The sequence below is a fragment of the Aethalodelphis obliquidens genome, unplaced genomic scaffold, assembly GCF_003676395.1.
Source record: "Aethalodelphis obliquidens isolate GAN/ISIS:26980383/991018 unplaced genomic scaffold, ASM367639v1 scaffold69, whole genome shotgun sequence".
In the NCBI taxonomy this organism is placed as follows: Eukaryota; Metazoa; Chordata; class Mammalia; order Artiodactyla; family Delphinidae; genus Aethalodelphis; species Aethalodelphis obliquidens.
In genome coordinates, this window is record NW_020838013.1 from 3,918,079 (window position 1) to 3,945,387 (window position 27,309).

A 27,309-nucleotide genomic window follows, 5' to 3' on the forward strand; every position below is an offset into this window, starting at 1 on the left:
GGGCCAGGGCCACACGGGAACTCTCTGTACTATCTTGGCAACTTTTCTGTAAATCTAAAATTATTCCAAAACAGTCTATTAATAATAATAATAAGTCACTAGATAAAGGAGTCAAATCTGCCACATCTTCAGCCAGTATCGAACTGTGACTTAGTAGTGAGTGAACACAGAGCATTCCGTTCTAGAGATTGAAGCAGGTGGGTCTCTGTACGAGAGGAATCATTCAGCAGAATGGACAGTGTCTGCAGCAGTAGTTTTACAGAAGATACGGAATATGGAAGCATTTTTGGTGTTGCTGTTTCTTTTATTAGCCCCCAGGAAAAGCCAAGAGCAGAGCAAGGAGCCAGCCCCAGGGAAGATGAAGCCTTTGCCATAGGGAAAGGCTTCAGCCATGGGTCACAAACACAGTCATAGCTTTGGCCCACCCGTATTATAAAAGTTGGTGAGCTGAGATACAAATGTGTATTTCTGACTTCTTTGAAGGTCTGACATCAACAGACGTAATTCCCACGTGAATGATGGGCTGGAGCTGAGCATCAGCCACTGCATTTGCACACTTGGACATTCGGACATGGCGTGACTCTCCAGTTTGCCGGGTCCACTACCTACCTGCCTTACTCACTTGTTCATGATAACACCTGGGTCCCATCAGCACCCCTGTTGCCAACTCTTTGGTTTAAGCTCCTGGGGTCTAACCTGTCGACCTGATGAATGTGTGTTCACATTCTGGGTGTTGAATATCATGCAGAAGAGAGAAAGGTGAGGTATTCTCTCTAACCTTCCCCCAGGAGTTCCCAGTTGGTTTTTTTTTTTTTTTTTCTATACGCGGGCCTCTCACTGTTGTGGCCTCTCCCGTTGCGGAGCACAGGCTCTGGACGCGCAGGCTCAGCGGCCATGGCTCACGGGCCTAGCCGCTCTGCGGCATGTGGGATCTTCCCAGACCGGGGCACGAACCCATGAACCCTGCATCGGCAGGCGGACTCTCAACGACTGCGCCACCAGGGAAGCCCCCCAGTCGGTTTTAATTACTCCAAAGCTAGGGAAAATCATTCTAACCCTGGGTCTAAGAGGGAGAGGCTTACCTGGAGGGTGCCCTAGTAGGAATCCTACTTTGCCACCTGCAAATTGGCAAAAGAAGTAAGGATCAGAGCCACAAAATGTCAGATATTTGGAAGAGAGCTACATAGACCTCCTAGCAATAATCTTTATAATCACTGAAACTAAAAATAGGCAGCTGAAACAGGGTTTAAATCCAGCTGAAGATAAAGGAAGTTATACAGCATGTAGCACAGAGACACAAAGCTAGGAAATTTGAAAGAGAGATTAAGAGACATGGAGGATAGTGTGAAAAGGTCTAATGTACATAAACTGAAGTTCCAAGAGGAAAGGAGAGAGAAAAGGTAAGAGAGGGAATATTAGAAGAGATAATGGCTGAGAATTTTACAGAACTGATTAAAAACCCAATTCATAAATCCAGGAAGCTCTAGAGATACCAAGAATGACAAGTGGAACCCCTGTCTAGAAACATCATAGAATGGAAATTCCCTGGTGGTCCAGTGGTTAGGACTCTGCGCTTCTATTTCAGGGGGCCCAGGTTCAGTCCCTGGTCGGGGAACTAAGATCCCGCATACTGCGTAGCCAAAAAAAAAAAGTGAAGGCAAAATAAGAGTAGAAATTTAAAGGGGGACGTAACTGTAAATATAGCAGGAATTTATGGCAATAACTTTTTAACTTGGATGAATGGACAAATTCCTAGAAAAATAATAACATTAAAATTGACTCATGAATAGATAGCTTGAATAATCCTATAGCCATTATAGAAATTAAATCGGTGGTCTAATCTTCATACAAAAAATGCTAAGCTGGGACTTGCCTGGTGGCGCAGTGGTTCAGTATCCACCTGCCAATGCAGGGGACACAGGTTTGAGCCCTGGTCTGGGAAGATCCCACATGCTGCGGAGCAACTAAGCCCGTGTGCCACAACTACTGAGCCTGCGCTCTAGAGCCCGCAAGCTACAACTACTGAACCCTGTGTGCCTAGAGCCCGTGCTCTGCAACAGGAGAAGCCACCGCGATGAGAAGCCTGCCGCATCACAACAAAGAATAGCCCCCCCTCGCCGCAACTAGAGAAAGCCCACGCGCAGCAATGAAGACCCAACGCAACCAAAGATAAATAATTAATTAATTTTTTTAAAATGGTAAGCTCACAAAGTTTTACAGATGAATCCTACAAAATATTCAAGTAACAGATGGTATCAATTTTATATAAACTCTTCCATACAATAGAAAAAGAGAGAATGTTCTCTACCTCCTTGTAAGTTGCCAGTTTAATCTTGATACCAAAATCGAAGATAGTTCAGGAAGGGAAAATGTAAATGCCAAAATTCTAAAACAAAATCTTAGATCAAATCCAGAAAATATCAATTTAGGTTTAATCCCAGAAATGAAAGGTTTATTTAACATCATAAAATATATTTATGAAAATCACCATATTAAAGGAGAAAAACCATGATCATCTCAATAGATTTAGAAAAAGCTCTTGAAAGTCAATATCTATTTATGATAAAAAACGCTCAGGAAACTCAGAGTCAAAAAGAATTTCTTTTTTTTTTTTTCAAAAAGAATTTCTTTAACCGATAAGAGTTGTCAGTCGCTGTTAGACTGAGGAACAAGTCCTGAGAGCAGGTGAGGGGATTAAGCAGAGATGGGGTCAGGAGGGTGGTGTACAAGCACACACACACTTTCCCATCAAAACTCTTTATATATTGCAGTAGGCAATACATGTTTTTGTTAAAATCACAAGACAGAATCATCAGACAGTATTTCCTTAGTGTTGAAGTTATAGTACAAAACATTCTGCGAACCAGAATATAAACATGCATGAGAACAGACTGTGATTACCGAAACATGCCAGGGACAAACTACAGTTAGAGAAACCGCAAGCAGCCTCACGGGCCAAGACTCATGTCTTCTCTAATAATCTTTCAGGTCCTGTCAAGAATTAAGCAGGACTTTGCCATGCTTTAAGCTGCAAGAACTGCGTCAGTTTGCAGCTGGTTCCCGACAAAGAGTGTCTCAAAAAAGAAAGTACAGTAAATGTCATTTGTTTAAACACTAGAACATTCCTTTTAAAATCAGGAAGAAGACAAATATACTTTCTATTTCCACTTCTGATCAACAGTGTACTGAAGGTCCTAGCTTTTAGAAGGAAACAAGAAAAACAAGTAAAAAGTTTAGGCATTAGGAAGAAACAAAACTCATCGTTTTGGGAATTCCCTGGCGTTCCAGTGGTTAGGACTGTGCTTCCACTGCAGGGGACACGGGTTCTATCCCCAGTTGGGGAACTAAGATCCCGTATGCCATGTGGGCTGCCAAAAATTTTTTTTAAAAATTAAAAAAAAAACCTCGGGCTTCCCTGGTGGCGCAGTGGTTGGGAGTCTGCCTGCCGATGCGGGGGACGCGGGTTCGTGCCCCGGTCCGGGAAGATCCCACGTGCCGCAGAGCGGCTGGGCCCGTGAGCCATGGCCGCTGAGCCTGCGCGTCCGGAGCCTGTGCTCCGCAACGGGAGAGGCCACGACAGTGAGGGGCCTGCGTACCGCAAAAAACAAACAAACAAACAAAAAAACCATCGTTTTGCAGATGATATGACTGTCTACGTAGGCAAGCCAAAAGAATCTATAAATTATTGAAAGTAATAAAAGAGTTCAGCAAAGTTGAATAAAGGCCCAAGAGGTTTTTCATGGAACTCTACAAGCTGATGGTAAAATTTCGATGGAAGCGTAAAGGACCGTGAATCAGAGCCAGAACACGCTTGAAGCAAAACAGGCTGGGGACTTGTTCCACCAGATACCAAAGTTTATTCTGAGACTTCTAAAGTCAGTGGGGCACTGGGGCAGGAATAGACAAATTGACCCGTGGAACAGAACCAAGAGCTTTGATTGTTTGGTATATGACAGAAGTGGTGTTGCAGACCACTGGGGAAGGAGGGACCATTTAATAGTGGCCCTGGGACAATAGGTTATCCTTATGGAGAGACACTTTGGATTTCTACTTTATACCACACACAGAATTCAATCCCAGAGAGATTAAAGGCTTACACGTGAATGGCAAAGTTTTAAACTGAGAAAAGAATATCTTTATGACCTCAGAGTGGAGGAGAATTTCTCCCCATACAAGAAGCACAGGCCATCAAGGAAGAGATCGATCCCTTTAACTACATTAAAAATGACTTTTAGGGACTTCTCTGGTGGTCCAGTGGTTACGACTTTGTGCTTCCACTGCTGTGGGCCTGGGTTTGATCCCTAGTCAGAGAACTAAGATCCCACAAGCCATGCGGCGCAGCCAAAATAATAACAATAATAATAACTTTTATTCATCAAAACTTACCATAAAGAAGGTGAGAAGATGAGTCTTAAACTAGGATAGGGTATTTACCACATATGTGTTAACAAAAGGTTAGCATCTAAATATATAAAGAACTTTAAAAAAAAAAAAAAGGGGGAGGAAAAGACAACCCAACAGAAAAATAGGAAAAACTCATGAACAGAAGAGGAAAATAAGTAGCCCACCAACCTGTGGGATGCTATTCCATCTCGTTAGTCATCAGAAAAGCACAACTTAAACAACATGAGATTTCCACCCACCATCTTGGCAAAATGAAAAACTGTCAACGCCACCCTGGTGTGCCGAGCAGGACGGACTGCCAGCCCCTGCTTCTGGGAATGTAAACAGGTGCAACAACTCTGGAAAACAATGTGGGCATCGTCCTTTAAGGATGAGCATTCACCTGACCTCCAGACCTTGATTCTCTGGGGAAACCTGCCTCTGAGCATCAGGAGATGTACAGGATGTCCCCAGCAGCCTCAAAGGGCAAAAAGCACAGGTTACACAGCAACAGTGGAAGAGATGAAACTGTGGCGTGTTTGTAAGTGGAATACGTACAGCTGTGAGAAGGGTGAACTATAACTACACGCACAAACACAGATGAATCTCAGGTGTAACTCGAGCAGAAAAAGCACATCACAGGATGTGGGCGAAATTTATGGTTGAGAGTAAAACTCAGGGAAAACAAGGGACTAATGAGCACCAGGTCGAGTGCTGATTCCTCAGATCGGGGAGACCACAGAGAGCAGTCAAGGAGGGGGCGGCTGGACTGACTCTTAAGCTGGGTGGTGGTTGTACGGGTGTCTTATTCTTTATAACATACATACTATATATTTTGGGTGTGTGAAATGTTTTACTAAAAAAAGAGGGTGGGGACTTCCCTGGCGGTCCAGTGGTTAAGCCTCCGAGCTCCCACCGCAGGGTCAGTACCTGGTTGGGGAACCGAGATTCCGCGTGCCATGCAGCCAAGGAAAAGTATTTGTTGAACACTAAGGATAATTGCCTGAACATTTGTCATGGTGAAAATAAAACTTTTTATTTATTTTTATTTATTTATTTTTAATAAATTTATTTATTTATTTTTTGGCTGTGTCAGGTCTTTGTTGCTGCGCACAGGCTTTTCTCTAGTTGCGGTGAACGGGGGCTACTCTTCGTTGCAGTGCACGGGCTTCTCATTGTCATGGCTTCTCTTGTTGCGGAGCAGGGGCTCTAGGCACTCGGGCTTCAGTAGTGTGGCACGTGGGCTCAGTACTTGTGGCTCGCGGGCTCTAGAGCACAGGCTCAGTAGTTGTGGTGCACGGGCTTAGTTGCTCCGCGGCATGTGGGATCTTCCCAGGCCAGGGCTCGAACCCGTGTCCCTTGCATTGGCAGGCGGATTCTTAACCACTGCGCCACCAGGGAAGCCCAATATTTATTTATTTATTTGGCTGCACCGGGTCTTAGTTGCGGCACGTGGGATCTAGTTCCCTGACCAGGGATTAAACCCGGGCCCTCTGCATTGGGAGCGCAGAGTCTTAGCCACTGGACCACCAGGGAAGTCCCTAAAAATGTTCAAAAAAAAAAAGAGGGTGATGATAATACCTTCCTTGTCTACAGCTCAAGTGAGACACGCAGAGGAGAACAATTAGCTTCACTTTAGTGTGGGCACTTACTCTGTGCTAGCACGTGATCCGCATTCCTCGCGTATTCAGCACAGGAAAGCTGCGAGAGAGCAGATGTAGTCCAGGGCTGGGCACCATTGGCTGTAGCCCCTGGCAAAGCCCCATGGATGCCGGGAGGGCGCCCATGATAGGCACTAACTGCTGCCTTCCCACAGGTGCTGAAGTCCACAGGGGACGTGGCTGGAGGCCGGGCCCTGTATGAGGGGTATGCGGCGGTCACCGATGCACCCCCCGAGTGCTTCCTCTCCCTCAGGGACACAGTGCTGCTCCGTAAGGAAGCCCGGAAGCTCATCGTTCAGCCCAACACTCGCCTCGAAGGTAATGGGTTCCTGAGCCCTCACTGATGGGGGCCGTGCAGAGCCCTCTGGGAGCACAGAGAAGGCCTGGAACCAACCCGGGCTCAGGAGAGGCTACCTGGGGTGGCCCTCCTCCCCATGCCAACCCTCAGGCCCACACCTTGGCATCTACCACCCCCCACACACACGGGGTCAAGCTGCTTCTCAGACGGCAACAGAAGGTTTGGGGCAGGCCAGCAGAGCAGGGGCTAGTAGAACAGGCAGACCCCGGGCCTGTGAGGAGGCCAGGCATCATACCGGAGAATCAGGCCTGTCGGGGGCCCAGGAGTGAGGTCAGCTCAGGCAGAGAGTTGGCACCCAGCAGGCTGAGTTGAGCCCAGGGGACAACAGGACTTGGCAGAGCCCGGAGAGAGATTAGCACCCCCGTGGTCCTTCTCCCTCCTCAAGCAATGATGCCGTTGCCAGAATCCCTGGCCCTGTCTGCCTTGCGCTTGTACCTCTTGTATGAAAGGCCCTTTTGTATTAAGAGCGTTTGCTCCTCACTGCCATAGTCATGGGCAGTGGTGAGGGTTAAATGAAATAATTACCTCCTCCTGGTGTGGAAAAAGCATTTAAAAGGTTTAGTCTAAACTCTACTCTGGGGAATTCCCCGGTGGCCCAGTGGTTAAGACCCGGCGCTTTCACTGCCAGGGCATGGGTTCAATCCCTGGTCAGGGAACTAAGATCCCCGCAAGATGCGTGGTGCGGCCAGAAGAGAAAATTAATAACAATGAAAATACAGCTCATTGAAAAAATAAAATAGAGGAGTTTGGCCCCCACCCCTTGGCAACCCTCTTCCCGCTCCCCACCCTCCAGGCACACCCCCTGAGCTATCACCCAGCTTCCTCGTCTTCAAACGGCTGTCACTCTGCCATTTTCCTGTCTGCTCGGCTGCTCATCTCCATGGCAGCAAGAGCAGCACATCCCTGACACCTGGCACAGGGCCTGGCCCACAGGAGCCTCTCAATGCCTGTCAAATGAGTGAGAGAATGGATCATGCCGGGCACATAGTCAGTGCTCATTACATGGACAATATCATCATTGCTTTGACTGTCCAGCCCTGGGCAGGCATTGGGGTTGGACTACTCACTTCAAGTAGTTCACAGCCCATTAGGAGTAAGCCAGATAGAGAAATGATCTTATAAGGGAAGTGTTCATGGGTGCCCAAGAGACACAAACAGTGGTCTGAACACTTAGAGAAGGGAAGATCACCTCTACTTTTGAGGGACTCAGGGAAGGGTCTGGGGAGGAAGTGGGGGTAAAACTTTAAGGCCTGAAGAACAGGTTGAATTTTCAAAGGTAGTGGTGGTGATGTTGATGAAGATGCTGATGATGATTGTAGCTGACCTTTGAGGACTCCCATGTGCCAGAGTCTGGGTAAAAACTTTCCATGGATCAACTCCCAACAACTCAATGAGGAAGTTATTATCCCCATTTTTCAGCTGGAAACTAAGACACAGAAGGGAATGTACTTGCTTGAGGTCATACAGTTAGTGGGTGGCAGGACCAGGATTTGAACTTGGGCCATCTGAACTCAGAGCCTGTGCTCTTAGCTGCGTACATCCCATGATGCCACAGGGCACAACAAGGTGCTGTGAGTGGGTAGAGCAGTGGAGGGATGTTAGAGGGAAGTGCTTCCCAGGAGTATTCAGGAACACCCCATAAGTGAGATGGGTACCCTGGGAACAGCCTCACTTAACAGGTGAGTAATAGGTTCAGGGGTCGTGATGCTCGTGGTAGCTGGCGCCTGGTGAGCATTCCCTCAATGCATGCTTGTATTTAATCACCACAGCTTCTTGAGACAACAAGCACTGTGCTTGCCCACACTTTACAGATGAGGAAACTGAGGCTTAGAGAGGATGAGAAACTTGCCCAGAGTCCAGCAGTAGACAGAGATAAGGCAATTCCTGGAGGCCAAGGACTGTGTCTGTTTTACCTAACATGGCACTGGTGTAAATCTTTATTAAGTGAATGAATGAGTGCAGCAATTCACTGAATACCCCCCCTTTAATATTTCCTATCTCATAGGATTATTTTAAGGATTCAGTTAGATAAAGAAATATTGAGGGGCTTCCCTGGTGGCACAGTGGTTGAGAGTCCGCCTGCCGATGCAGGGGACACGGGTTCGTGCCCCAGTCCGGGAAGATCCCACGTGCCGCAGAGCGGCTGGGCCCGTGAGCCATGGCCACTGAGCCTGTGCGTCCGGAGCCTGTGCCCCGCAACGGGAGAGGCCACAGCAGTGAGAGGCCCGCGTACCGCAAAAAAAAAAAAAAAAAAAAAAGAAATATTGAGCACAATTTTTGGCACATGGTAAGAGCTCAGGAAGAACTAGCTGCTCCTATGCTTATGATTGTGATTCTGCTTCCCTATTAAGACCTTTTCCTGCTGCTGTTTTTTTCTCCATCTCCTCCCCAGGCTCAGAAGTACAGCTTCTTGAGTATGAGGCCTCAGCTGCTGGCCTCATCCGATCCTTCTCTGAGCGCTTCCCAGAGGATGGGCCCGAGTTGGAGGAGATCCTCACCCAGCTGGCCACAGCTGATGCCCGGTTCTGGAAGTGCCCCAGTGAAACCCCATCTGGCCAGGCTTGAGGCAGATTTGCATGGCCCTTCCCCCACTCCACTAAACCAAGGCTGCAAGTGGCCCCCTTTTTGTCCGTGTCTTAGGGGCTAGGGGAGGGGCAGGAGCTCGGACCTTGGTGCTACCTCAGCCGAGGGTGGCGACACTAAGCCCTTCCATTTGACAGCACTTTCCAGCTTACCAAGTGCTTCCCCTGTGTTATCTCATCTGATCTGCACTGCCCTCTGTGGGGTGAGCAAGGCAGGACTCCTTACCCGGCTTCCCAGATGAGGCAATGCAGGTTCTGAGAAAGTGACCTGGCATCCTGCAGGACTCAAAACCTCTCCCAGTCCAGTGCTCTTCATGTATTACTTTTATAACCAGAAAAATAAATATTAGAAACCACCACCATCTTTGCAATTTGTGTGGTTCTTCCTTGCCTTTACCTCACTTCTCATTTGCTCCCAGCAAGGTGCTGGGATCAAGGCCTGTGGTGGGAGAAGGAGGGTTATTTTTAGGCTCCCATCCACAACGGGATTTTGACATCACCTCTAAATGTGGATATACAAAGAGTCAAGAGATGAACGTAGCACAATTTTTGCCGTCCTCCTTCGTGGCTTTTCTTCTATTTTAAAATATTCCAGGAACCTAAAACCTGGAAAGCCTCAACTTCAGCCACAATCCTAGGATTTAATCTCTTACCCTTTGTGTTTTTTCTCTGAGCCTGGACCTCTAGAGTAAGGAGGGAGAAAAGGAGTGGCCTCTTTTCCACCCGGTTAACCATGAGGATGAAGAGGGGAGGAGTTAGTTTTGCTGTTCATAAACACTACAGGGGCTCGTTTCCAGGGCTCAAAGCCAGAGGGCCCTGCTGCTGACTCTGAGCTGCAAGGCCCAAAAGCTCCTACTGGAAGGATCAAGGATAAATGATATGAGCTGGAATGAGGGATTGCATCTCAGTAGCTAGAAACCCGGCACAAGCCAGAGCATCCTGCTCGCTGGCCTCTGCGTCCCGGGCCGGAAAGCTGAGCGCCCGGAACCTTTATACGCGAGCTTTCCAGAACCCGGGCTCTATTAGGCGCTGCGCGGCGGCTTGCCGGAGCTGGTTGCCAGGGTGACGCCTGAGAAGATGGCTGCTGCGTCTTCGTCGGATTCCGACAGCGGCAGAGCTGAGAGGTGAAGGCTGGGGTCCTTGAGGCCTCTTTTCCTACCTATGTAAAGAGGGTGCCCTGGTCCCCGGGATCTGGGCTCCTGCGGTTCTCAGCAGCGCTGGCGGTCCTTGAAGGGCTCTTAGAGATCAAGTGGGGAAACTGAGGCCCAAGGAGTGAATGGGTGCGTGTGGGTGACTCGAGGTCACTGTGCGCCGGTGGTGGAGCCTGGACTTGGACCCAGATGTTCTATACCCCTAGTTCAAAGCTGCCTACACACCTCATTCTCAGAAACCAGCTCCGGCAAGTTTTCTTCCCCTTCCTTGGGATTCATCTTCCGCGCCCCCCGCAACTCTTTCCCTCTTCTCCCAGCAGTGAAGCCAGTTCGAAATGGCTGGATGCACACTACGACCCCATGGCCAACATCCACACCTTTTCCGCCTGCCTGCGTGAGTCTCTGGGACCAGGAACCCCGGTTCTTGGGGGACGGAGGAGTCGGATGGTTCTGTAGGGAAGCCTCTAGAATTCTGAGACCCTGGCTTATGGCTGTTTTATGTTTTCCAGAGCTGGCAGATTTGCATGGTGACGGGGAGTACAAGGTAAGCATATCACCCCAGAGGTGAGACTTCCCGATGGCTCCAAAGAAGCTCAGCATAATCTGGAATTAACGTGTACTTTGAAAAAGCACATTTAGGGTTAAATTTTATTTTTAATGTGGAAAGTGAAGAGAACCTGTTGATTTCACAGTACAGACTGCGGAAAGTAAAGCAGAGCAAAATGCTGCCGGAAATTATACTAAGATAAAGCATCTTAATTTTGTTAACTTGAAGTAATTCTTTACTGGAAGGGCACATCCCTTGGTTGGGGGTGGGGCGTTACTCTGGAGGGAAAGTAGAAGGGAGGAGAGTGAGAGTTTTATGTTTATCAAAAGGACGGGAGAGGCCACAACAGTGAGAGGCCCGCGTACAGCAAAAAAAAAAAAAAAAAAAGGGCATAGGGACTTCCCTGGTGGTCCAGTGGTTAAGACTCCATGCTCCCAATGCAGGGGGCCCGGGTGTGATCCCTGGTCAGGGAACTAGATCCCACATGCCTCAACTAAAGATCCCACATGCCCCAACTAAAGATCCCACATGCCACAACTAAGACCCCAGTGCAGCCAAATAAATAATTTTTTTTTTTTTTTAAGAAAAGGGTATAGATTTTAAGATTAGCCATGAGCTAATCATTGTTGAAGCTGGATGATGGGTATTTGGGGGTTCATTATATGAGTCTCTCTACTTTTGTATATGACTGAAAATTTTCCATAATAAAAAGGTTAAATTTTAAATTTTATTTAAAATATAAAAGTAAGTAAATAAAATATAAATAAAGAAATAAAAAATTGGGGGACTTCCCTGGCAGTCCAGTGGTTAAGAGTCCACACTTCCAATGCAAGGCACGTGGGTTCAACCCCTGGTCGGGGAACTAAGATCCCACATGCCGCACGGGGTAGTCAAGAAAATATTAAAAAAAGAAGAAAAATAGGGCTTCCCTGGTGGCGCAGTGGTTGAGAGTCCGCCTGCCGTTGCAGGGGACACGGGTTCATGCCCTGGTCCGGGAAGATCCCACATGCCACGGAGCAGCTGGGCTTGTGAGCCGTGGCTGCTGAGCCTGCGCGTCTGGAGCCTATGCTCCACAACGGAAGAGGCCACAACAGTGAGAGGCCCGTGTACCGCAAAAAAAAAAAAAAAGAAGAAGAAAAATAGATAAAAAATTTTGAAGGCACAGGTTTTTAAAAGTTTGAGATATATATTGGGCTAAATAAAGGAAGTTAACATGTCTGGAGTAGACTCTCTTTGAGGCAGTTTCACATACATAGATATTATTTATTAGTGGGAAAATAGATTCTGAGAGGCTGAGTTTACCGAGTTTGTAAAAGGTGGCAGACCTGGGTCTGTCAGCTCAGCCCTCAGCAAGGGCAGTGAACCCACAATGGGTGTGTTATGTGGGCAGCTTGAAGGGAGTCATACCCTACATGGACTGTGCAGTCGGATTTGGTGACTTTGGCCCCCAAATTCCTATCCATAAATCATTCAACAATTCGGCAAGCATACAGTGAACCCCTTCTGTGTGTCAGGTGTTGTGCACACACTAAACTTAGAAATGAGCCAGTCCATAGTCAGAAGGAGATATAGACAATGCCCTTAGTTCATCCATGATGTTGACTGAACACCTAGTGTATGCTTGGCGCTGGGCTGACAGCAGTGAAGGGTGGAGAAATCACAGACCCAATAACTAATGTGAAATGGTAATGCTTTTGTGTAATAACTTTTTCAATGGCTAGTTTGCTTACTGTCGATTCCAAGCATCTAACCCAGTGCCTGGCACAAATTAGATAATAGATAAATATTTTTGGGGTAGATGAGTGGATGCTAAAATAGAATATATGGAAATTATTACGGGAGCACCAATGAAAGAACAGTGACTCTATCAGGAGGCACTAGAGGGCAGTAACATGAACTGGTGCTGAAGGATGAATGAAGTGTCCCAAGAAGGCATGGAAGAGAGGAGGGCATTCCAGGCAGAGGGAACAGCACAAGCAGAGGCAGAGAGGCTTGGAAGTTCACAGCATATTTGGAAAGAGCAAATTTGAAATTAGAAAGTTGAGGCCAATATGAAATAATAGTTAAGACCACCGGCTTTGGATCCAGACAGACCTAGGTTCAGGTCCTAGCTCTACCACTGACTAGCCGGGTGACTTTTACCTAACATCTCTAAGCCACAGCTTCCTCATTTGTGAAATGAGGCTAATAATCGTACCTACCTCACAGGTTGTTGCTAGGATTAAATGAAAGGACGCATGAAGTTACTGGTGTGGCTCCTAGCACACTACATGCGCAGAATCCGGGCATTCTGTGGCCGCCCGCATTCTGGCTGGAGCATAGCATGGATAGGGAGGTGTTAGAAAACAAGTTGGGAACCAGATCAGAGGGGCCTTGAAGGCCTCACTCAGGAGAATGGGTTTGCATGACAGCTACGGTGGCTTGGAGGGTGGAAAAGACAGGCTGAGGAGTTTGGTTCTCCTCTCTGGGTCCGTAGAGCACATCCTGCTCTGCGTGACTGGTTCTGCATCTTTAGCTCTGTTCCCGTTTGGAAGCCAGGCCTCAGAGCCCAGATATGAGTTTCAGGCCCCCCACTGACCTCAGCAACTGTTCCAGTGTCTAGAACAGTGCCTGGCGTGGAGCAGGCCCTGAAGAAATGTTTGCTGAACAAGCAATGAAAACATGAGCTGCCACCTATTCCTCGCTAGGTTCTCTAGTTGATTACCTCATTTGATTTTCACTACAAGTGTCGTATGGTAGGTATTCCCCTTTTGCACGTGGGAAAACTGTGGCTCAGGAAGTTGCATCAGTTTTCCCAAGGTCACACAGCTTACAAGCCTTCTTGCAAAGCCTTTGCCCTTCCCCCACCCACCCATGGTGCATTGTGAGTGTATATGAATGTGCACCAGCAAAAAGCTAAGCCCAAGAAGAGGGGCAGTAGCGGGGGTGGTCTTTAGACCCTGAGCCAGGAATCAGCCCGCCTCTCTCTACAGCTGGTGGTGGGGGACCTTGGCCCAGGTGGGCAGCAGCCCCGCCTGAAGGTGCTTAAAGGGCCCACAGTGCTGAGCGAAAGCCCGCTACCTGCCCTGCCAGCCGCTGCTGCCACCTTCCTCATGGAGCAACACGAACCCCGGACACCAGCGCTGGCACTCGCGTCAGGCCCTTGTGTGTATGTGTATAAGAATCTCAGGCCCTACTTCAAGTTCAGCCTGCCCCAGTTGCCTCCAAACCCCCTGGAACAGGACCTTTGGAACCAGGCCAAAGAGGTGAGTGATGTGCAGGATGAGAACAAGAAGGCGAAGGTAGCAGCCTTGGGGTTGTCCTCGTTCCCTGCCTGGCTCTGGTGCTCACAGGCTGTACCTTCTTCCCATGCTGGCACAGGACCGGATTGACCCCCTGACCCTGAAGGAGATGCTGGAGGGCATCCGGTGAGATCCCACTTCCCGCTTCGTATGCCTCCTACCCCTCCCTCATTCCCCCACCCCTACGCCTTCATCCCAGAGCCCGCAGTCTGAACCCCAGGCCCTGTTCCTTAACTAAACCTGCCATGATGGTCCCTCTCCTTACAGGGAGAAGGCAGAGGTGCCTTTGTCTGTACAGTCACTCAGGTAAGGGCCCTCTGGAGGGCCAGGGCTCCAGAAGCTCCCAGCGGGGAGGGAGCGGCCCTGGAGTGGCCTGGGGAGGGCAGCCAGGCCCAAGGCATGCAGGTGTCAGTGCTCTGTGTGTCCAGGTTTCTGCAGCTGGAGCTGAGTGAAATGGAGGCATTTGTGAACCAGCACAAGTCCAAGTCCATCAGGCGGCAGGTACTGCCCCTCTCTTCTTATTTCCCTAGAAAAAATATGGACAGTTTTTTAAAGAGACCATGTAACGTTCGTGGTAAATTCTACAGCCAAATGCGACTAGTTTTACTTTGCAGTTACCCTTCCACATATATAGTCACAAAGCTGCAGGGCTTCTACTTTCCAGTTAACAGTAACAGCTTTTTTTTTTTAATAAATGTATTTATTTTCATTTAAAAATTTTTTGCTGCATTGGGTTTTTGTTGCTGCACGTGGGCTTTCTCTAGTTGCGGTGAGCGGGGGCTACTCTTCATTGCGGTGCGCAGGCTTCTCATTGCGGTAGCTTCTCTTGTTGCGGAGCACGGGCTCTAGGCGCGCGGGCTCAGTAGTTGTGGCACACGGGCTCAGTAGTTGTGGCGCACGGGCTTAGTTGTTCCACGGCATGTGGGATCTTCCCAGACCAGGGCTTGAACCTATGTCCCCTGCACTGGCAGGCGGATTCCTAACCACTGCGCCACGAGGGAAGCCCCACAGTGACAGCTTTGAATTGATATACAGTTATGTAGCTTTATATAACTTTTATCATCTTGGGGGTAAAGGTAATATATTTTCATTAGAGAAAACTTTGAAAATAAAGAGAAATATAAAGGAGAAATATAAGTGACTACACTCACTACTCAGAGGTACTCTTACCAGTTTGGTACATTTCCTTTATAAATATGCTTTTATATCCTGCTTCCCTTGAGTACATAACATATATCTTGAGCATTAGTCTTGAAGAACTCCATTTTTAATCAAGTGACCCCTTGATTATTTCATGGATTGTTCATTATTTCATTCATAGTTTATGTAACTATTCACATGCAGGTCATTGGAGAAGAAATGTCTCCTTTTTATGCACTTCATATTTTTCTTAGTTATGCTTTTAATGGCTTTATTGATGATCCTATTCGTTGATGAACTCCAGTGGTTCCTGACCTAGGGGTTCCTGACCCTAGCCCAGGGATGGGCTCCCATAGCTGTCCCTGCATTTCAGAAAGCCGCAGGGGAACCGGCTACTTCCTGTAGAGGCCACGTGAGCCGAACACACTGACCAACACGTACCTCAGCCTTTGGCTAGCCTTAGACAATTCTGTGAGAAACATTGTTCTCTCCTGCCGAGCAGCAGCTGAGGTCCACAGGTGTCACTATCATTGAGTACTTTTAAAATCAGGAAGTAAATGAAGTAAGTATTGCTTAAAAGATGCAGTTTTGGGGAGGCCATCGTTCCAAGTATGTGCATGGTTACATGATTGGGAGCCACTAACGTCCATGTTTCTATAACTTTTCTCCTTCCACTAGGCATTGAGGATCATTCCTTTTTTTTTAATCTTAAAGATAGTCACACAATGAACAGCTTCATCCAAAGAAACATTTTAGTCCCGCTAAGTTACTTCCATAGGAGAAATTCCTAAAAAAGGGATCATCCCCTTCTCTTTTGTTTTCTCTCCAATCACAATTAGAAAAAGAACATATTCCCACTGTAGAAACTGTAGGAAAGCACAATGGAGAAATTAAACATCACCTATGATCTCATTGTCCAGAGATAACCAGTGTTTGTATTTAAGGGTTTAGCTTTCCAGCATGTTTTTTTATTCATATATTTTTTTTAAACTGGGATAATACTAACATAACTTTTTACCTGTGTTTTCTCTTAATACGTTAGAAGCATCCTCCCTGTCACTGAGTCTTCTTGTAAAATGTGATTTTTGTAAATGACTGCATGGGTTTTTTATCATACAGATAGTTTATAATTGACTTAGACAATCCTCTTTTGTTAGAAAGTTAGGTTTGTTGCAGTAAACACCTTTGTACATAAATCTTCTGTCACATCTCTGATACTCTTCCTCCTCCTTTGCCCTCTTTCTTCCTGGGGCGTCCTGGGAGTCTCTGGGGGGATGGTGTGAGGGGAGCTACTGGGTGACCCCTGGAGTCCCTCTGCAGACAGTCATCACCACCATGACCACCTTAAAGAAGAACCTGGCTGACGAGGACGCTGTGTCCTGCCTGGTGCTGGGCACTGAGAACAAGGAGCTCCTGGTGCTGGACCCAGAAGCCTTCACTGTTTTGGCCAAGGTCAGTGTGGGGCCTGGCCGTGGGCACACCCGTGGCCCAGGCTCCATTCCCTCCCCTGTTCCCCAATATCTCCTGCCCCCCAGTTAGTTCTTGGTAATATGTGTTCACTGTGGAAAATTATAAAATGTAGATAAGCGTAAAGAAAGAGATATAGGGACTTGCCTGGCGGTCCAGTGGTTAAGACTCTGCGCTTCCACTGCAGGGGGCACGGGTTCAAGCCCTGGTCGGGGAACTAAGATCCTGCATGCCATGTGATGGGGCCACAAAAAAAAAAAAAAAAGAAGAAGAAAAGAAAAAGATATATATCCCCAAATCCCACCACCCACAGATAAGTCTTTGGCATAAGTCTTTCCAGACATTTTCATATTTAGACACAGATATATAACTTTACGTAATTTTTTTTTTTTTTTTACAAATATGGCCTCTTGGCATAGGATCATGTAAGCTACTGTTTTCATGTAGCAGAAGCTTATCAATATCTTTCCATATCTATATAAAACCACATCAGCCTTTGCAAAGGCCACACAACATCGATTATATAGATGTACCCTGTCACCTATTGTACATTTGTTTGCAGTTTTTTGCTATTATTAACACCACCTCAGTGGGCTTCCTTGCCCAGACATCTTTGCGTGCTTATCTAAATGCTTCCTTACGATGCATTCCTAGAAGTGGCCGAGTTTAGTCAAAGGGCTACATGTTGCCGAGTTTCCTTCCAGAAAAATTGTACAAGTTTAAACTGTGACCAGCAGGGTGTGAGTGAGGAGATTGGGACTTGGAGGAATTACTTCAGGTCAGGGAAGGGCTGGGGCTCCAGGGAAATCGGGATGTTTGAGTCTGTTCTTTGCAGATGAGCCTACCCAGCGTCCCCGTCTTCCTGGAGGTTTCTGGCCAGTTCGATGTGGAGTTCCGTCTTGCTGCTGCCTGCCGCAACGGGAACATCTATATGCTGAGAAGGTAGCCACATCCGTGGTCTCTGGGGCTAGAGGAACATCTCAGAAACCTGGTGGTCTTGAGGGCTTGTAAGATGAGCAGGGGGCTTTGGGGCTGGAATGTGGGAATGGAAAGAGCTGAGAACTTCATATAGGAGGCAGAGCCCTTGAGCACAGGGGACATGTGGAGGCTCGTCCGATGGGGCCTGGCAAAGTGAGAGACTGGGCCGGGTGGCCGTAACACGAGTGATGCAATCAGATATTAGAAGAAATGAAAATAGTCTCTCATACTTGTTCTGTTGCTTTTATAGGTATGTGAAGTTTCCTTATGCGTTAGTTTGATATTTCTCAACAGTCATTTTTTTTAATTCAAGAAATGTTTTCGAGCACCTACTATGTATGAAGCATTGTATAAGCTATTGGGGATATATTGCTGAACAAAACATTAACAAAGTCCCTGCCCTTGTGGGAAGATAGATATTAAAGTCAGCAAACCAAGGTAATATTGCAAACTGGATGCTGTGGAGGAAAACACAGGCTCAACGGGAAAAACAATGCGGTCAGGGTGACCAGCGAGTGTCTGTCTGGGGAGATGACTTGAAGGTTAAGAAGGAGCCAGTTGTTCAGAAAGTGAAGCAAGGGCTTCCCTGGTGGCGCAGTGGTTGAGAGTCCACCTGCTGATGCAGGGGACACGGGTTCGTGCCCCGGTCCGGGAAGATCCCACGTGCCGCGGAGCAGCTGGGCCCACGAGGCATGGCCGCTGAGCCTGCGTGTCCGGAGCCTGTGCTCCGCAAAAGTGAAGCAAGAGTGTTACAGGCAGAGGAAATTTAAGCGAACTCTAGGCGGGAAAGACATTATCTTGTGCCACTCAAGCTCGGTGGCAAGACATGACCTAGAGACCAGGGTCGGCTCATGCAGGACTTGGTGGGACATGGTAAAGATTTTGGATTTTATCCGAAGTGCAGTAGAAAACTATTATGGGGTTTTACTCAGAAGAATGACATGACCCGTTTACATTTTTTAAAGATTACCGTGCTGGGTGGAGGGTAGATTGGAAGGAGTCCCGGAGACCAGTAGGGAAGCTCTCAGAGGAGTCATTAGGTGGGAGATGACTCTGGCTCAGACTTAAGCAAGGTGGGCTAGAGCCTGTGATGGACAGACAGGAATTATCCCTACTTTCTTTTTTTTTTTTTTTTTTGTGCTATGCGGGCCTCTCACTGCTGTGGCCTCTCCCGCTGCGGAGCACAGGCTCCGGACGGCAGGCTCAGCGGCCATGGCCCACGGGCCCAGCCGCTCCACGGCATGTGGGATCTTCCCGGACCGGGGCACGAACCCGCGTCCCCTGCATCGGCAGGCGGACTCTCAACCACTGCGCCACCAGGGAAGCCCCCTACTTTCTTGATAAGAGAAATTAAGACTCAGAGGCCAGGAAACTGAGAACAGTGCATTTACACAGAATAAACTCCTCATGCTTTTCTGATGAATTACTAAACTGCGTCAGTCCGTTACTTTGTCTAACCTGCAGTGCGCTCACTGTAAACTGGTAAGTGCCAGGTTATCACACAAATTACTGTGGTAAAGTTGAGAGGAAGACTAGGAGGGAAGACACACTTCCTGTTATCCAAGGTCGTGCAGCTACTAAGTCACAGAGGTGGAACTAACAGCGCAGTCATCTGCTTGTGGGCCAAGGTTCCTGCCAGGGTAGTCTGTGGGGCTTGGAAAGAGGAGGGTCAGCCGGGGAAGGAGAGAGGTTCCTCTGGGGCTGGGAGAGTGTGTCTTTATTCCACAGAGACTCCAAGCGCCCCAAGTACTGCATCGAGCTGAGTGCCCAGCCCGTGGGGCTTGTCCGGGTTCACAAGGTCCTGGTGGTGGGCAGCAACCAAGACAGCCTGCATGGCTTCACCCACAAGGTGTGGCCTCTGGGCAAGCACCAGCCCCAGCCCCTCCACCCATGCCTCCTTAGTCCCCCTCAGCAGGCGAGCCCTTCCGGCCTTCCCTTCCCAGCAACTCCAGCCACCCCTTCTTTCCACTCTTAAGCCCTGAGCCCCCTGCAGACATTTAACCGTCCCCTGCCCCCCACGCAGGGTAAGAGGCTGTGGACAGTGCAGATGCCCGCAGCCATCCTGACCATGAACCTCCTGGAGCAGCGCTCCTGGGGCCTGCAGGCCGTCATGGCCGGACTGGCCAACGGAGAGGTCCGCATCTACCGCGACAAGGCCCTGCTCAGCATCGTCCGCACGCCGGTGAGCTGCTGCCTCCTCCTTGCCCCGCTCCCGCCTGTGGGGCCCCTTCACTGCCTCTCCTGACCCCACTCCACCTGCCACCCTTAACTTCTGATGCATTTTGAAAACATTCGTTGAGCATCCCATATGCACAACTCACTGTATTAGAAGGATAAATCAGTGACTGAATCCTTACTGTCGGGGAACTTACAGTCTGAAGTGATAGCCAGCTAGAGACACAGCCGATTCAAATACAAGGCAGACTAAAGCAGAGCAAAGCACTGAAAAAGCACAGAGGCAGCCCAGTGACTGGGGGCGGGGGGGGTGAAGGATAAATGGGGACGGGACTCAGCGGCCATTTCACAGGGCAAACCACAATTCAGCTGGGCCTCGAAGCAGTCTGCTTCGATAAATGGAGTGGATAAATGGAGATAGAATATTCCAGACTGGAAATAACATGAACAAAGGCTGAGAGGCATGAGTGTTCTTTAAAGGAGTCCAGGTAGTTTGATGAATCTGGACCAGACTTTTTCAAACAAAATCAATTTAATAGGCCAGCAACAGAACCAGAAAAAAGAAGTTCAGAATATATCACATGTGAAACTTTGTGTACTTGTATGTATAAAGTGTCATATGTCACAATGTAAAATTGGAAAGCAGCTGGTTTGGACCACAGGCTGCTGGGAGGGCAGGCGGTGTGGTGTGTGGGTTGGGGAAAGGGCAGGGAGAGAACTGATAGAAAAGGCAAGTTGGCGTCAGATGCGGAAGGCCTTGAATGTCCTGAAAAGGAGGGCAAAAGCCACTGGAGGTTTTTCAGCAGGGAATAGGTGTGGTCATATTTGTATTTTTGAAAGGCAGCAGAGGCAGCAGTGTGAAAGACACTGGGGAGGAAGACTAGGCTGGGAGACCTCTTAGAAAGCTGACCCCAAAGCCAGTGATGTTCAGTCTGGAACTGTGGCCGTGACAGTGAGGAGGGGGCTGGGATTAGAGGCAGCGTGGCTCCAGGCCTCGCCTCACATCTCACCTCTTACATCATATCTGGGGTCTCCAAGCCTTATCCCCCTCCCCCCAGACTTGCTCTCCTCACTGAGTCATTTTCCCAGCTAAACTCTGACATCGCCACCGTAGGATGCAGTGACCAGCCTTTGCTTTGGCCGCTACGGGCGGGAAGATCACACCCTCATCATGACTACACGAGGTGAGGCGAGTCGGGCCTGGCAGGGTTTTTAAAGTTGGGAGTCAGTGAGATAGGCCAGATCCTGGGAAAGAAGAGGAGGCGGATGTGGAACATTGGTGGGCCTAGGTTTGGAAAGCAGGGCTTGCAGACACGTCCTGTCTGGGCTGGGCCTTCACTGGGGACAGCTCACCAGCAGTCTGATGTCACTACCTGGGGGCCAGGCCCTGGCTGTGTCTCCAGTTCACCCCAGTATCCGCCACAATGCGGAACTGGAACATCGCAGTGGTCAATAAATAACTACTAGGGAATTCCCTGGCGGTCCAGTGGTTAGGGCTCTGCACTTCCACTACAGGGGGCCCGGGTTCGATCCCTGGTCAGGGAAGTAAGATCCCGCAAGCAGAGTGACGCAGCCAAAAATAAACAAGTAAAGCAGCTGCTCAATGAATGGATGAATTAATGGGAGGACACACTCCATTCCTTCCAGAGACTCAGAGTCTCAGCAGGAAGACTGAAATGGGTCGATATGAGACAGATTGTTTGGGAAGAAAGAATGGGAACGTAGGGTAGAAATGGGGAGGACAAATCTGCTTCTGCCTGTCCTCCTCCCTAGGTGGTGGCCTGATTATCAAGATCCTGAAGCGCACAGCAGTGTTTGTGGAGGGGGGAGGTGAAGCAGGTCCCCCACCAGCCCAGGCCATGAAACTCAACATGCCCCGAAAGACCCGGCTTTACGTGGATCAGACACTGCGAGAGCGGGAAGCCGGCACCGGTGAGATTCAGGCTGGCTCCTTCCTCTTCCTCCTCCCTTGCGCCAAAGCAGCAGGAACTGGGTGAATGCCGCCTGGGTGCCCTGAGCAGTGGGAGGAGACCTGGGTGAACCGGGTGGGTCTCATGCCTCTGGAAGCCCAGAGACAGCCTAGGAGGTACACCCTGCCAACAAAGAGCTACAGCTCAAGGGGGAAGGTGCTGTGGGTGAGGGCGAGAGCCCTTAGAACTCGAGGAGGGAGCAGCCACTTTTAGATGGAGGAAGTCTCATGAGAGAAGTAGAATCTGATCGAGGTTCTTCCTTATCCTATTTGATTTTCCTGCTCTTTTGTTCATTCATTCATTCATTCATTCACTTAATACCTATGATTATGCCAGGCCTTGTGCCGGGTGCCTAGAATTAGGCCAGTCCCTACCTAAAGAGCTCAGTAAACCTTACTAACTTCATGTTGCATGACAGGTGTAGAATAAGTCTCTGCAGAGGGCTGTTGAGACACACAAGGGAGTGTGTTTGCCTGGGAGCCTGGGAAAGGCTTCAGAGAGAGATGATATTGGATTTGGCCCCAAAAGCTGATTATAAGCCTACCAGCCAGAGAGGGAGAGGGGAGGGCGATTTAGGAAGAGGCTTGGGAAAAGGCGCAGGGCCCTACTTGGATCTAAGCAGCATCTGTCATGTAGCTGCGGGTGCAGTGCAGGAAGGCTCAGTGGCCAGCGGGGAGGCTGGGAAAGCAGGTCAGCTGGCTCCGAAAGGGTCTGGAATGCAAAGTTAAGATGTTTTGGTTTATTCCGTGTAGTGGAGAGATGGGAAAGATGTTAAGCAGAAAAATACAGTAACTCAACCCCCTCTGTCTTTGAAAGGAATCTGGCTTACAGTTTAAAGGATAAATTACAAGATAAAGAAAATAGCTAGCAGGCTGTTGTAGCCTAGAGAACCCAAGAGAAGCAATTGATATATTAGAGAAATAATTAAGAAGTTCTCTAAGGTATAATGAAAATAGCAAGAATCAATAGCTTTTGTATATACCAACAGTATCCAGTTAGAAAAGAGAAAGTTTCCATTCACAATAGCAAAGAAATCCTTAGACGTAAACTTAACAAGAAAACATACAAAGTCTAATAAAGAAAATTATAAAACTGCTTTAAAGAACAGGAAAGACCACCTGAATATTTAAATGATGAGACTTACCAAGTCTCAGGGTAGTAAGACCTAAAGTTGTAAAGCTGTTGATTAGTTAACAGCTTCTGAAATTAATCTAGAAACATAGCAAAGTTACAGTTAAAATCCCTATGGGTTTTATTTTGAGGACTTGACCAGTTGATTCTAAGAGTAAATCTAAGAAGTTTGGGGAAAATAAGAATGAGGAGACTCAGCCTATCAGATAGCAGAATGAACTATGAAGCTGTAGGAATTAGCAGCTGTGGCATCAGTATGGGAATTGATACAGCTCAGTGGCACGTTTAGGAAGTCCAGAAACAGACCCTTGTACGCGTGGAAAGTCAGTATATGATAGATGTGTCATTTCAAATAGTGGGGGAAGGAGAGACTGTCCAAGAAACATAATTAGGACAACTTGTTTCTAGAAAAAAAGTTAGAACTCTACCTCATACCAAACACAAAAGTTAATTCTGGGTAAATTTAAAATAAACTGTGAACGTATTAGAGGAAAAAGGAAAGATGAAAGGATGGGGTAACATAAAGATGAAAGCTTCTGAATGGCAGAAGGCTCCTCGCAGGCACAAGGAACAAGGACAGACTGGCTGACCAAGGTGCTCAGTCTGGAAAGTAGGGACAGTGGGATGGAGGGGAGGGAGCGGGCTCTGGAGAGGCCCTGAGGAAGGGTCATCCGACCTTGGCCAATGATTAGCTGTGAGGGGTGAACCTGGGTGACTTGATGGACGGGGATGCAGTGACGGAGTTAGGGAAATGAGGTTGGTTTCCGCAGCGTTGAGCTCCAGGGGTTGATGGGACGTCCAGGTGGAGGTGCCCATCAGGCAGTTAGAAGCAGCAGGCAGGCCGGGCGCCGAGCTGCCCAAGATGAGTGCACGGTACCAGGTGCAGATGCGGGCCAGACCCTGATGCACCCCTGCCCTCAGGAGCTCGCGGTTGTTCCTCTTTGGGGTGGTCACAGCCGGGGCAGGACATGGATGGGGCAGCGAGGAAGACAGAGGATGAGAAGACCAAGGACAAAACTCGAGGGAACCCCAGCCCTTACTAGAAGGAGCCAGCAAAGGAGGCTGCGGTTGTGTGGGCAGCCAGGTGGTGCGAGAACCAGGAAGGAGGAGCAGGGAGTGGTCTGCAGCGTCCAGTGTCACCAGAGGCTGGCTGTGGGACCTCAGTCCTCCCATTGCCCACGTTCCCAGCCTCTGCCCACTGTGCCTCCCTCTCGCACTCTCCCCACGGCCGCCTGAGCAGCACCCTCTCCCCCAGCCCTGCCTCTCCTCCTGCCTCACGTCCAGCATGCTCACGTCCAGCATTGGCCCTTTGTGTGCCTCCTCAGCCATGCACCGGACCTTCCAGGCAGACCTCTACCTGCTGCGCCTCCGGGCCGCCCGTGCCTACGCGCAGGCCCTCGAGTCCAGCCTGAGCCCCGTGTCTGCGACGGCGCGGGAGCCGCTCAAGCTGCACGCTGTGGTGAGCACCCACGTGGCGGGGGGCATCAGGCCACCTCAGGGCCAGAAGGGCAGAGGTCAGGGCTGTGCGGGCACCCCTCGGCCCAGGAGCGGATCCCAAGGCAACTAGGCCCCGTGCCCCTTCTCACCTTCCCACAGGCCCAGGGCCCAAGGCTCACGTCCTCCTCTGTGAGAGCGCTCTCACCTCTTTCCTGTGCCGCCTCTTCCCCTTGGCTGGCCGCAGAGTGGGGCACGCTCTCCAGCCCCCTTATTCCATGCGGTGCCTCAGATGAGCCCCCAGACTTGGGGCAGGGCACACAGGTGGTCACCTTGGGCTGTTTCTTCCCAGGAGCCTTGAGGGACTCTTACAGCTGTGGTACAGGGAAGAAACCTGTTCATTTCGGTAACTGCCGGCAGCCCAAGGAGTTGGGACTGCCCAGTACTGGGAAGGGGCCATCCTGAGACTTACACTGGCACAAGGAGGATGAGGGCCCCTTGAACTCAGACACAAGTGACCTCAAGGTCGTCAGGGCTCCAGCCGGCTCTGAATGGGTCCCTGAGGTGTGCTGTCTGATCCAATTGGGCTTCTGATAGCTCTTTCCTTAAAGAAAGTGGATAGATACAGAGAGGAAGCGGCTGCAGAGCAGTCGAGGATAAGAGGGAGGAAAGTGAAATCCTTGCAGCCACCAGAGGACGAGAGGAGTAGGTTGGGCCAGGCCCTGCGAAGAGCGGGGTGGGGCAGGGCACGGACACAGGTGGGAGCCAGGGCCGGCTTCCCCAGGCCAACTGTGCCTCCGACCAACTTGCTGAGTGGCCTCGGTCGAGCCCCTTCTCCTCTCTGGGATTTTGCTCATCCCTTGCACACGGAGCCAAGCTTCTGAGCTCCGTGCCTTTTTAGGGGCGGATGGACAGTGCATTAGAATGGTTCGAGGAAGGTGACTTGAGGGCGCTGATGGGGGAGCGGGCGGGCAGGGCCAGGGTAGGCCGTATTCGGCCCCCAAGGCCACTAGGTCCTACGGGCTTTCTCCCCACCCCACCCTCTGCACAGGTTCAGGGCCTGGGCCCCACCTTTAAGCTCACCCTTCACCTGCAGAACACCTCAACAGCCCGACCCATCCTGGGGCTGCTGGTCTGCTTCCTGTACAACGAGGGGCTCTATGCTCTGCCCCGGGCCTTCTTCAAGGTACTGGACCCACCTTACTGAGACCTGGAGTGAGAAAGGGTGGGCGGGGCCGGATTAGATGTCCGCAGGTCAGAGGTGAGGGAGCTGGCAAGTGGCTACAGCCACAGACCAGACTAGGGTGCAGCAGGGGCCCTGGGGAGAGCCCCCGAGACCTGCCTCAGCTGCTTTTCTCCCAGCCTGTGAGAGGTCTCAGGGAGGCACACCGAAGGTTCTGGGAGAACAGTGAGAGTCCAGGCCTCACCGGTGCTGCTCTCAGAAGCCTGTTGGTGCTCTGGGGTCCCAGAGCCCGCCCTGTTTTCTAGCCACTCCTGCAGCAGGAATGGGAGCCCCACGGAGACTCTTCCAAGATGAGTGCACAGTACCAGTGCACCGGAGTGAAGAGCCTTGTTTCCCCCCAGGTCCAGGTTTGACCCTAAGTTGGAAGGACCAGAAACTGAGAAAGACTTTGGGATGTGAAAGAAATAGCCCTGGACTTGGTTGGAGGTTTAGGTTTAGGGACTTCTCTGGTGGCCCAGTGGGTAAGACTCCACGTTTCCCCTACAGGGGGCACGGGTTCAATCCCTGGTCGGGGAACTAAGATCCCGCCTGCTGTGCGGTGTGGCCAAAAGAAAAAAAAAAAAAAAAAAAGGTTTAGCTTTAATTAGGGACATGCATGCAGCCCTGCGGCATTCACTCCCCCCACTGAGCCCACATCCTCCTCAAACTGGCTTGTCATCCCTGCCCACCCTGCCAGGGCACACTGAAGTTCAGCTGGGACAACAGGTATGAGAGTGCTTTGGAATCTACCAAACACTGTCTAGGCGTGAGGGCTGACTTCTTTACCTCTTTGTCCCCAAACTTAGGTCCCCTTGCTGGTGCCAGGGCTCAACTACCCCCTGGAGACCTTTGTGGAGAGTCTTAGTGACAAGGGCATCTCAGACATTATCAAGGTAGGTTGCCGGTTGGTACTAGTTGGGGAGGTCAGTGTGAGTGAGTGCGGACAAGGCCCCTGGGTGGCTGCCAGGATGGGGTGGGTGTCTGCCCAGTAGAGGCCTCCCAGCCTCCCCCTCCCCTTTGACAGAGCCCTGCACTAGGGCCAGTGCAGACCAGACCGTGCTTGGCCTTTGCAGGAGCAGGGGTAAAGGGGGAATGCCCCCTACTACCTGGGGCACCTTCTCCATAGGTGCTGGTGCTCCGAGAAGGCCAGAGCGCACCCCTGCTCAGCGCCCATATCAACATGCCTGTGAGTGAGGGGCTGGCAGCTGCCTGACGCCTGAGCCCGTGTTAAAGCCCCTGTGGAATCAGGACCAGGGAGTTCCAGCCCCTTCCACTGAGCCGGGCAGAGTCCACGGCCCCAGGCCCACTCCAGTGCAGCAGTGTGCTGGGCGACAGCCTCCCTCTCCTCTCCTAGTGCCCCTTTCTCACCACCCTGACCACTGGGTGACCTGTAGCAGCAGGTCAGTGAGTCCCCAGGAGGTTGGGCTCCATCCTCCTCAGGGAAACCCAGGCATTGGCCCTTTGGGCTCTCTCTTCTCCCCACTTTTCCCCAGAAGCCACTCCCAGGTCTGAAGGCAGAGTTCTGAAGTGCTCAAGGTGAGATGAGGGCATAGGCCCAGCCTCCTTGTCTGCCGTTTCCCTTAGGCATGTCACTCTGCTGCTGCTGCAGAATTGGCTGGGGCCTTGCCTGAGACAATCAGAGGCTCTTCTTGGGTGAGACTGAGCCCCCTGTTGCTCCCTGGGGTTCCAGAGGCTTGGCTCCTCCCAGCTCAGCTTGCAGACAAAACACATCCTCTGATCTCCCCTCGTGAGCTCAGCAGGGGGCCCCGGGAATAGCTGCCTTCCCACCGGAAGTCTTGGGCTTAGCCAAGGTCTCAGGCCTGTGATGC

At 50.0% G+C, this 27,309-nt stretch overlaps 2 protein-coding genes across 22 annotated transcripts in view; both read left to right on the forward strand.

Annotated features, from left to right (window-relative positions):
* Positions 1 to 9,348, forward strand: part of DPP3 (dipeptidyl peptidase 3) — a 34,456-nt gene extending 25,108 nt beyond the window's left edge. For 2 of the 5 annotated variants that reach the window (XM_027090749.1, XM_027090748.1), the window contains exons 17-18: positions 6,200 to 6,362; positions 8,795 to 9,348. In XM_027090749.1, the coding sequence (XP_026946550.1) occupies positions 6,200 to 6,362; positions 8,795 to 8,967 (336 nt within the window). In that variant the 3' untranslated portion in view covers positions 8,968 to 9,348. Of the gene's footprint in view, positions 1 to 483; positions 794 to 6,199; positions 6,363 to 8,794 lie in introns of those variants that run through there. The other 3 variants (XM_027090753.1, XM_027090751.1, XM_027090752.1) reach the window with 3 other exon arrangements.
* Positions 9,349 to 9,472: 124 nt separating this feature from the next.
* Positions 9,473 to 27,206, forward strand: BBS1 (Bardet-Biedl syndrome 1). 17 transcript variants are annotated; one of them, XM_027090765.1, is made up of 17 exons: positions 10,062 to 10,108; positions 10,453 to 10,529; positions 10,645 to 10,679; positions 13,655 to 13,927; positions 14,043 to 14,089; positions 14,231 to 14,269; positions 14,392 to 14,464; positions 16,424 to 16,555; positions 17,406 to 17,512; positions 19,277 to 19,397; positions 19,572 to 19,730; positions 20,838 to 20,907; positions 21,497 to 21,655; positions 24,150 to 24,283; positions 25,310 to 25,444; positions 26,287 to 26,373; positions 26,607 to 26,693. In XM_027090765.1, the coding sequence occupies exons 1-17, from the start codon at positions 10,062 to 10,064 to the stop codon at positions 26,691 to 26,693; spliced, it is 1,782 nt and encodes a 593-aa protein (XP_026946566.1). The 17 variants fall into 17 exon arrangements, with proteins under 17 accessions (XP_026946558.1, XP_026946560.1, XP_026946559.1 ...); XM_027090762.1 differs by lacking the exon at positions 10,062 to 10,108 and having other exon boundaries at positions 10,115 to 10,529; positions 14,037 to 14,089; positions 26,607 to 27,206; XM_027090768.1 differs by lacking the exon at positions 10,062 to 10,108 and having other exon boundaries at positions 10,115 to 10,529; positions 14,037 to 14,089; positions 24,170 to 24,283; positions 25,355 to 25,444; positions 26,607 to 27,206.
* Positions 27,207 to 27,309: the final 103 nt, after the last annotated feature.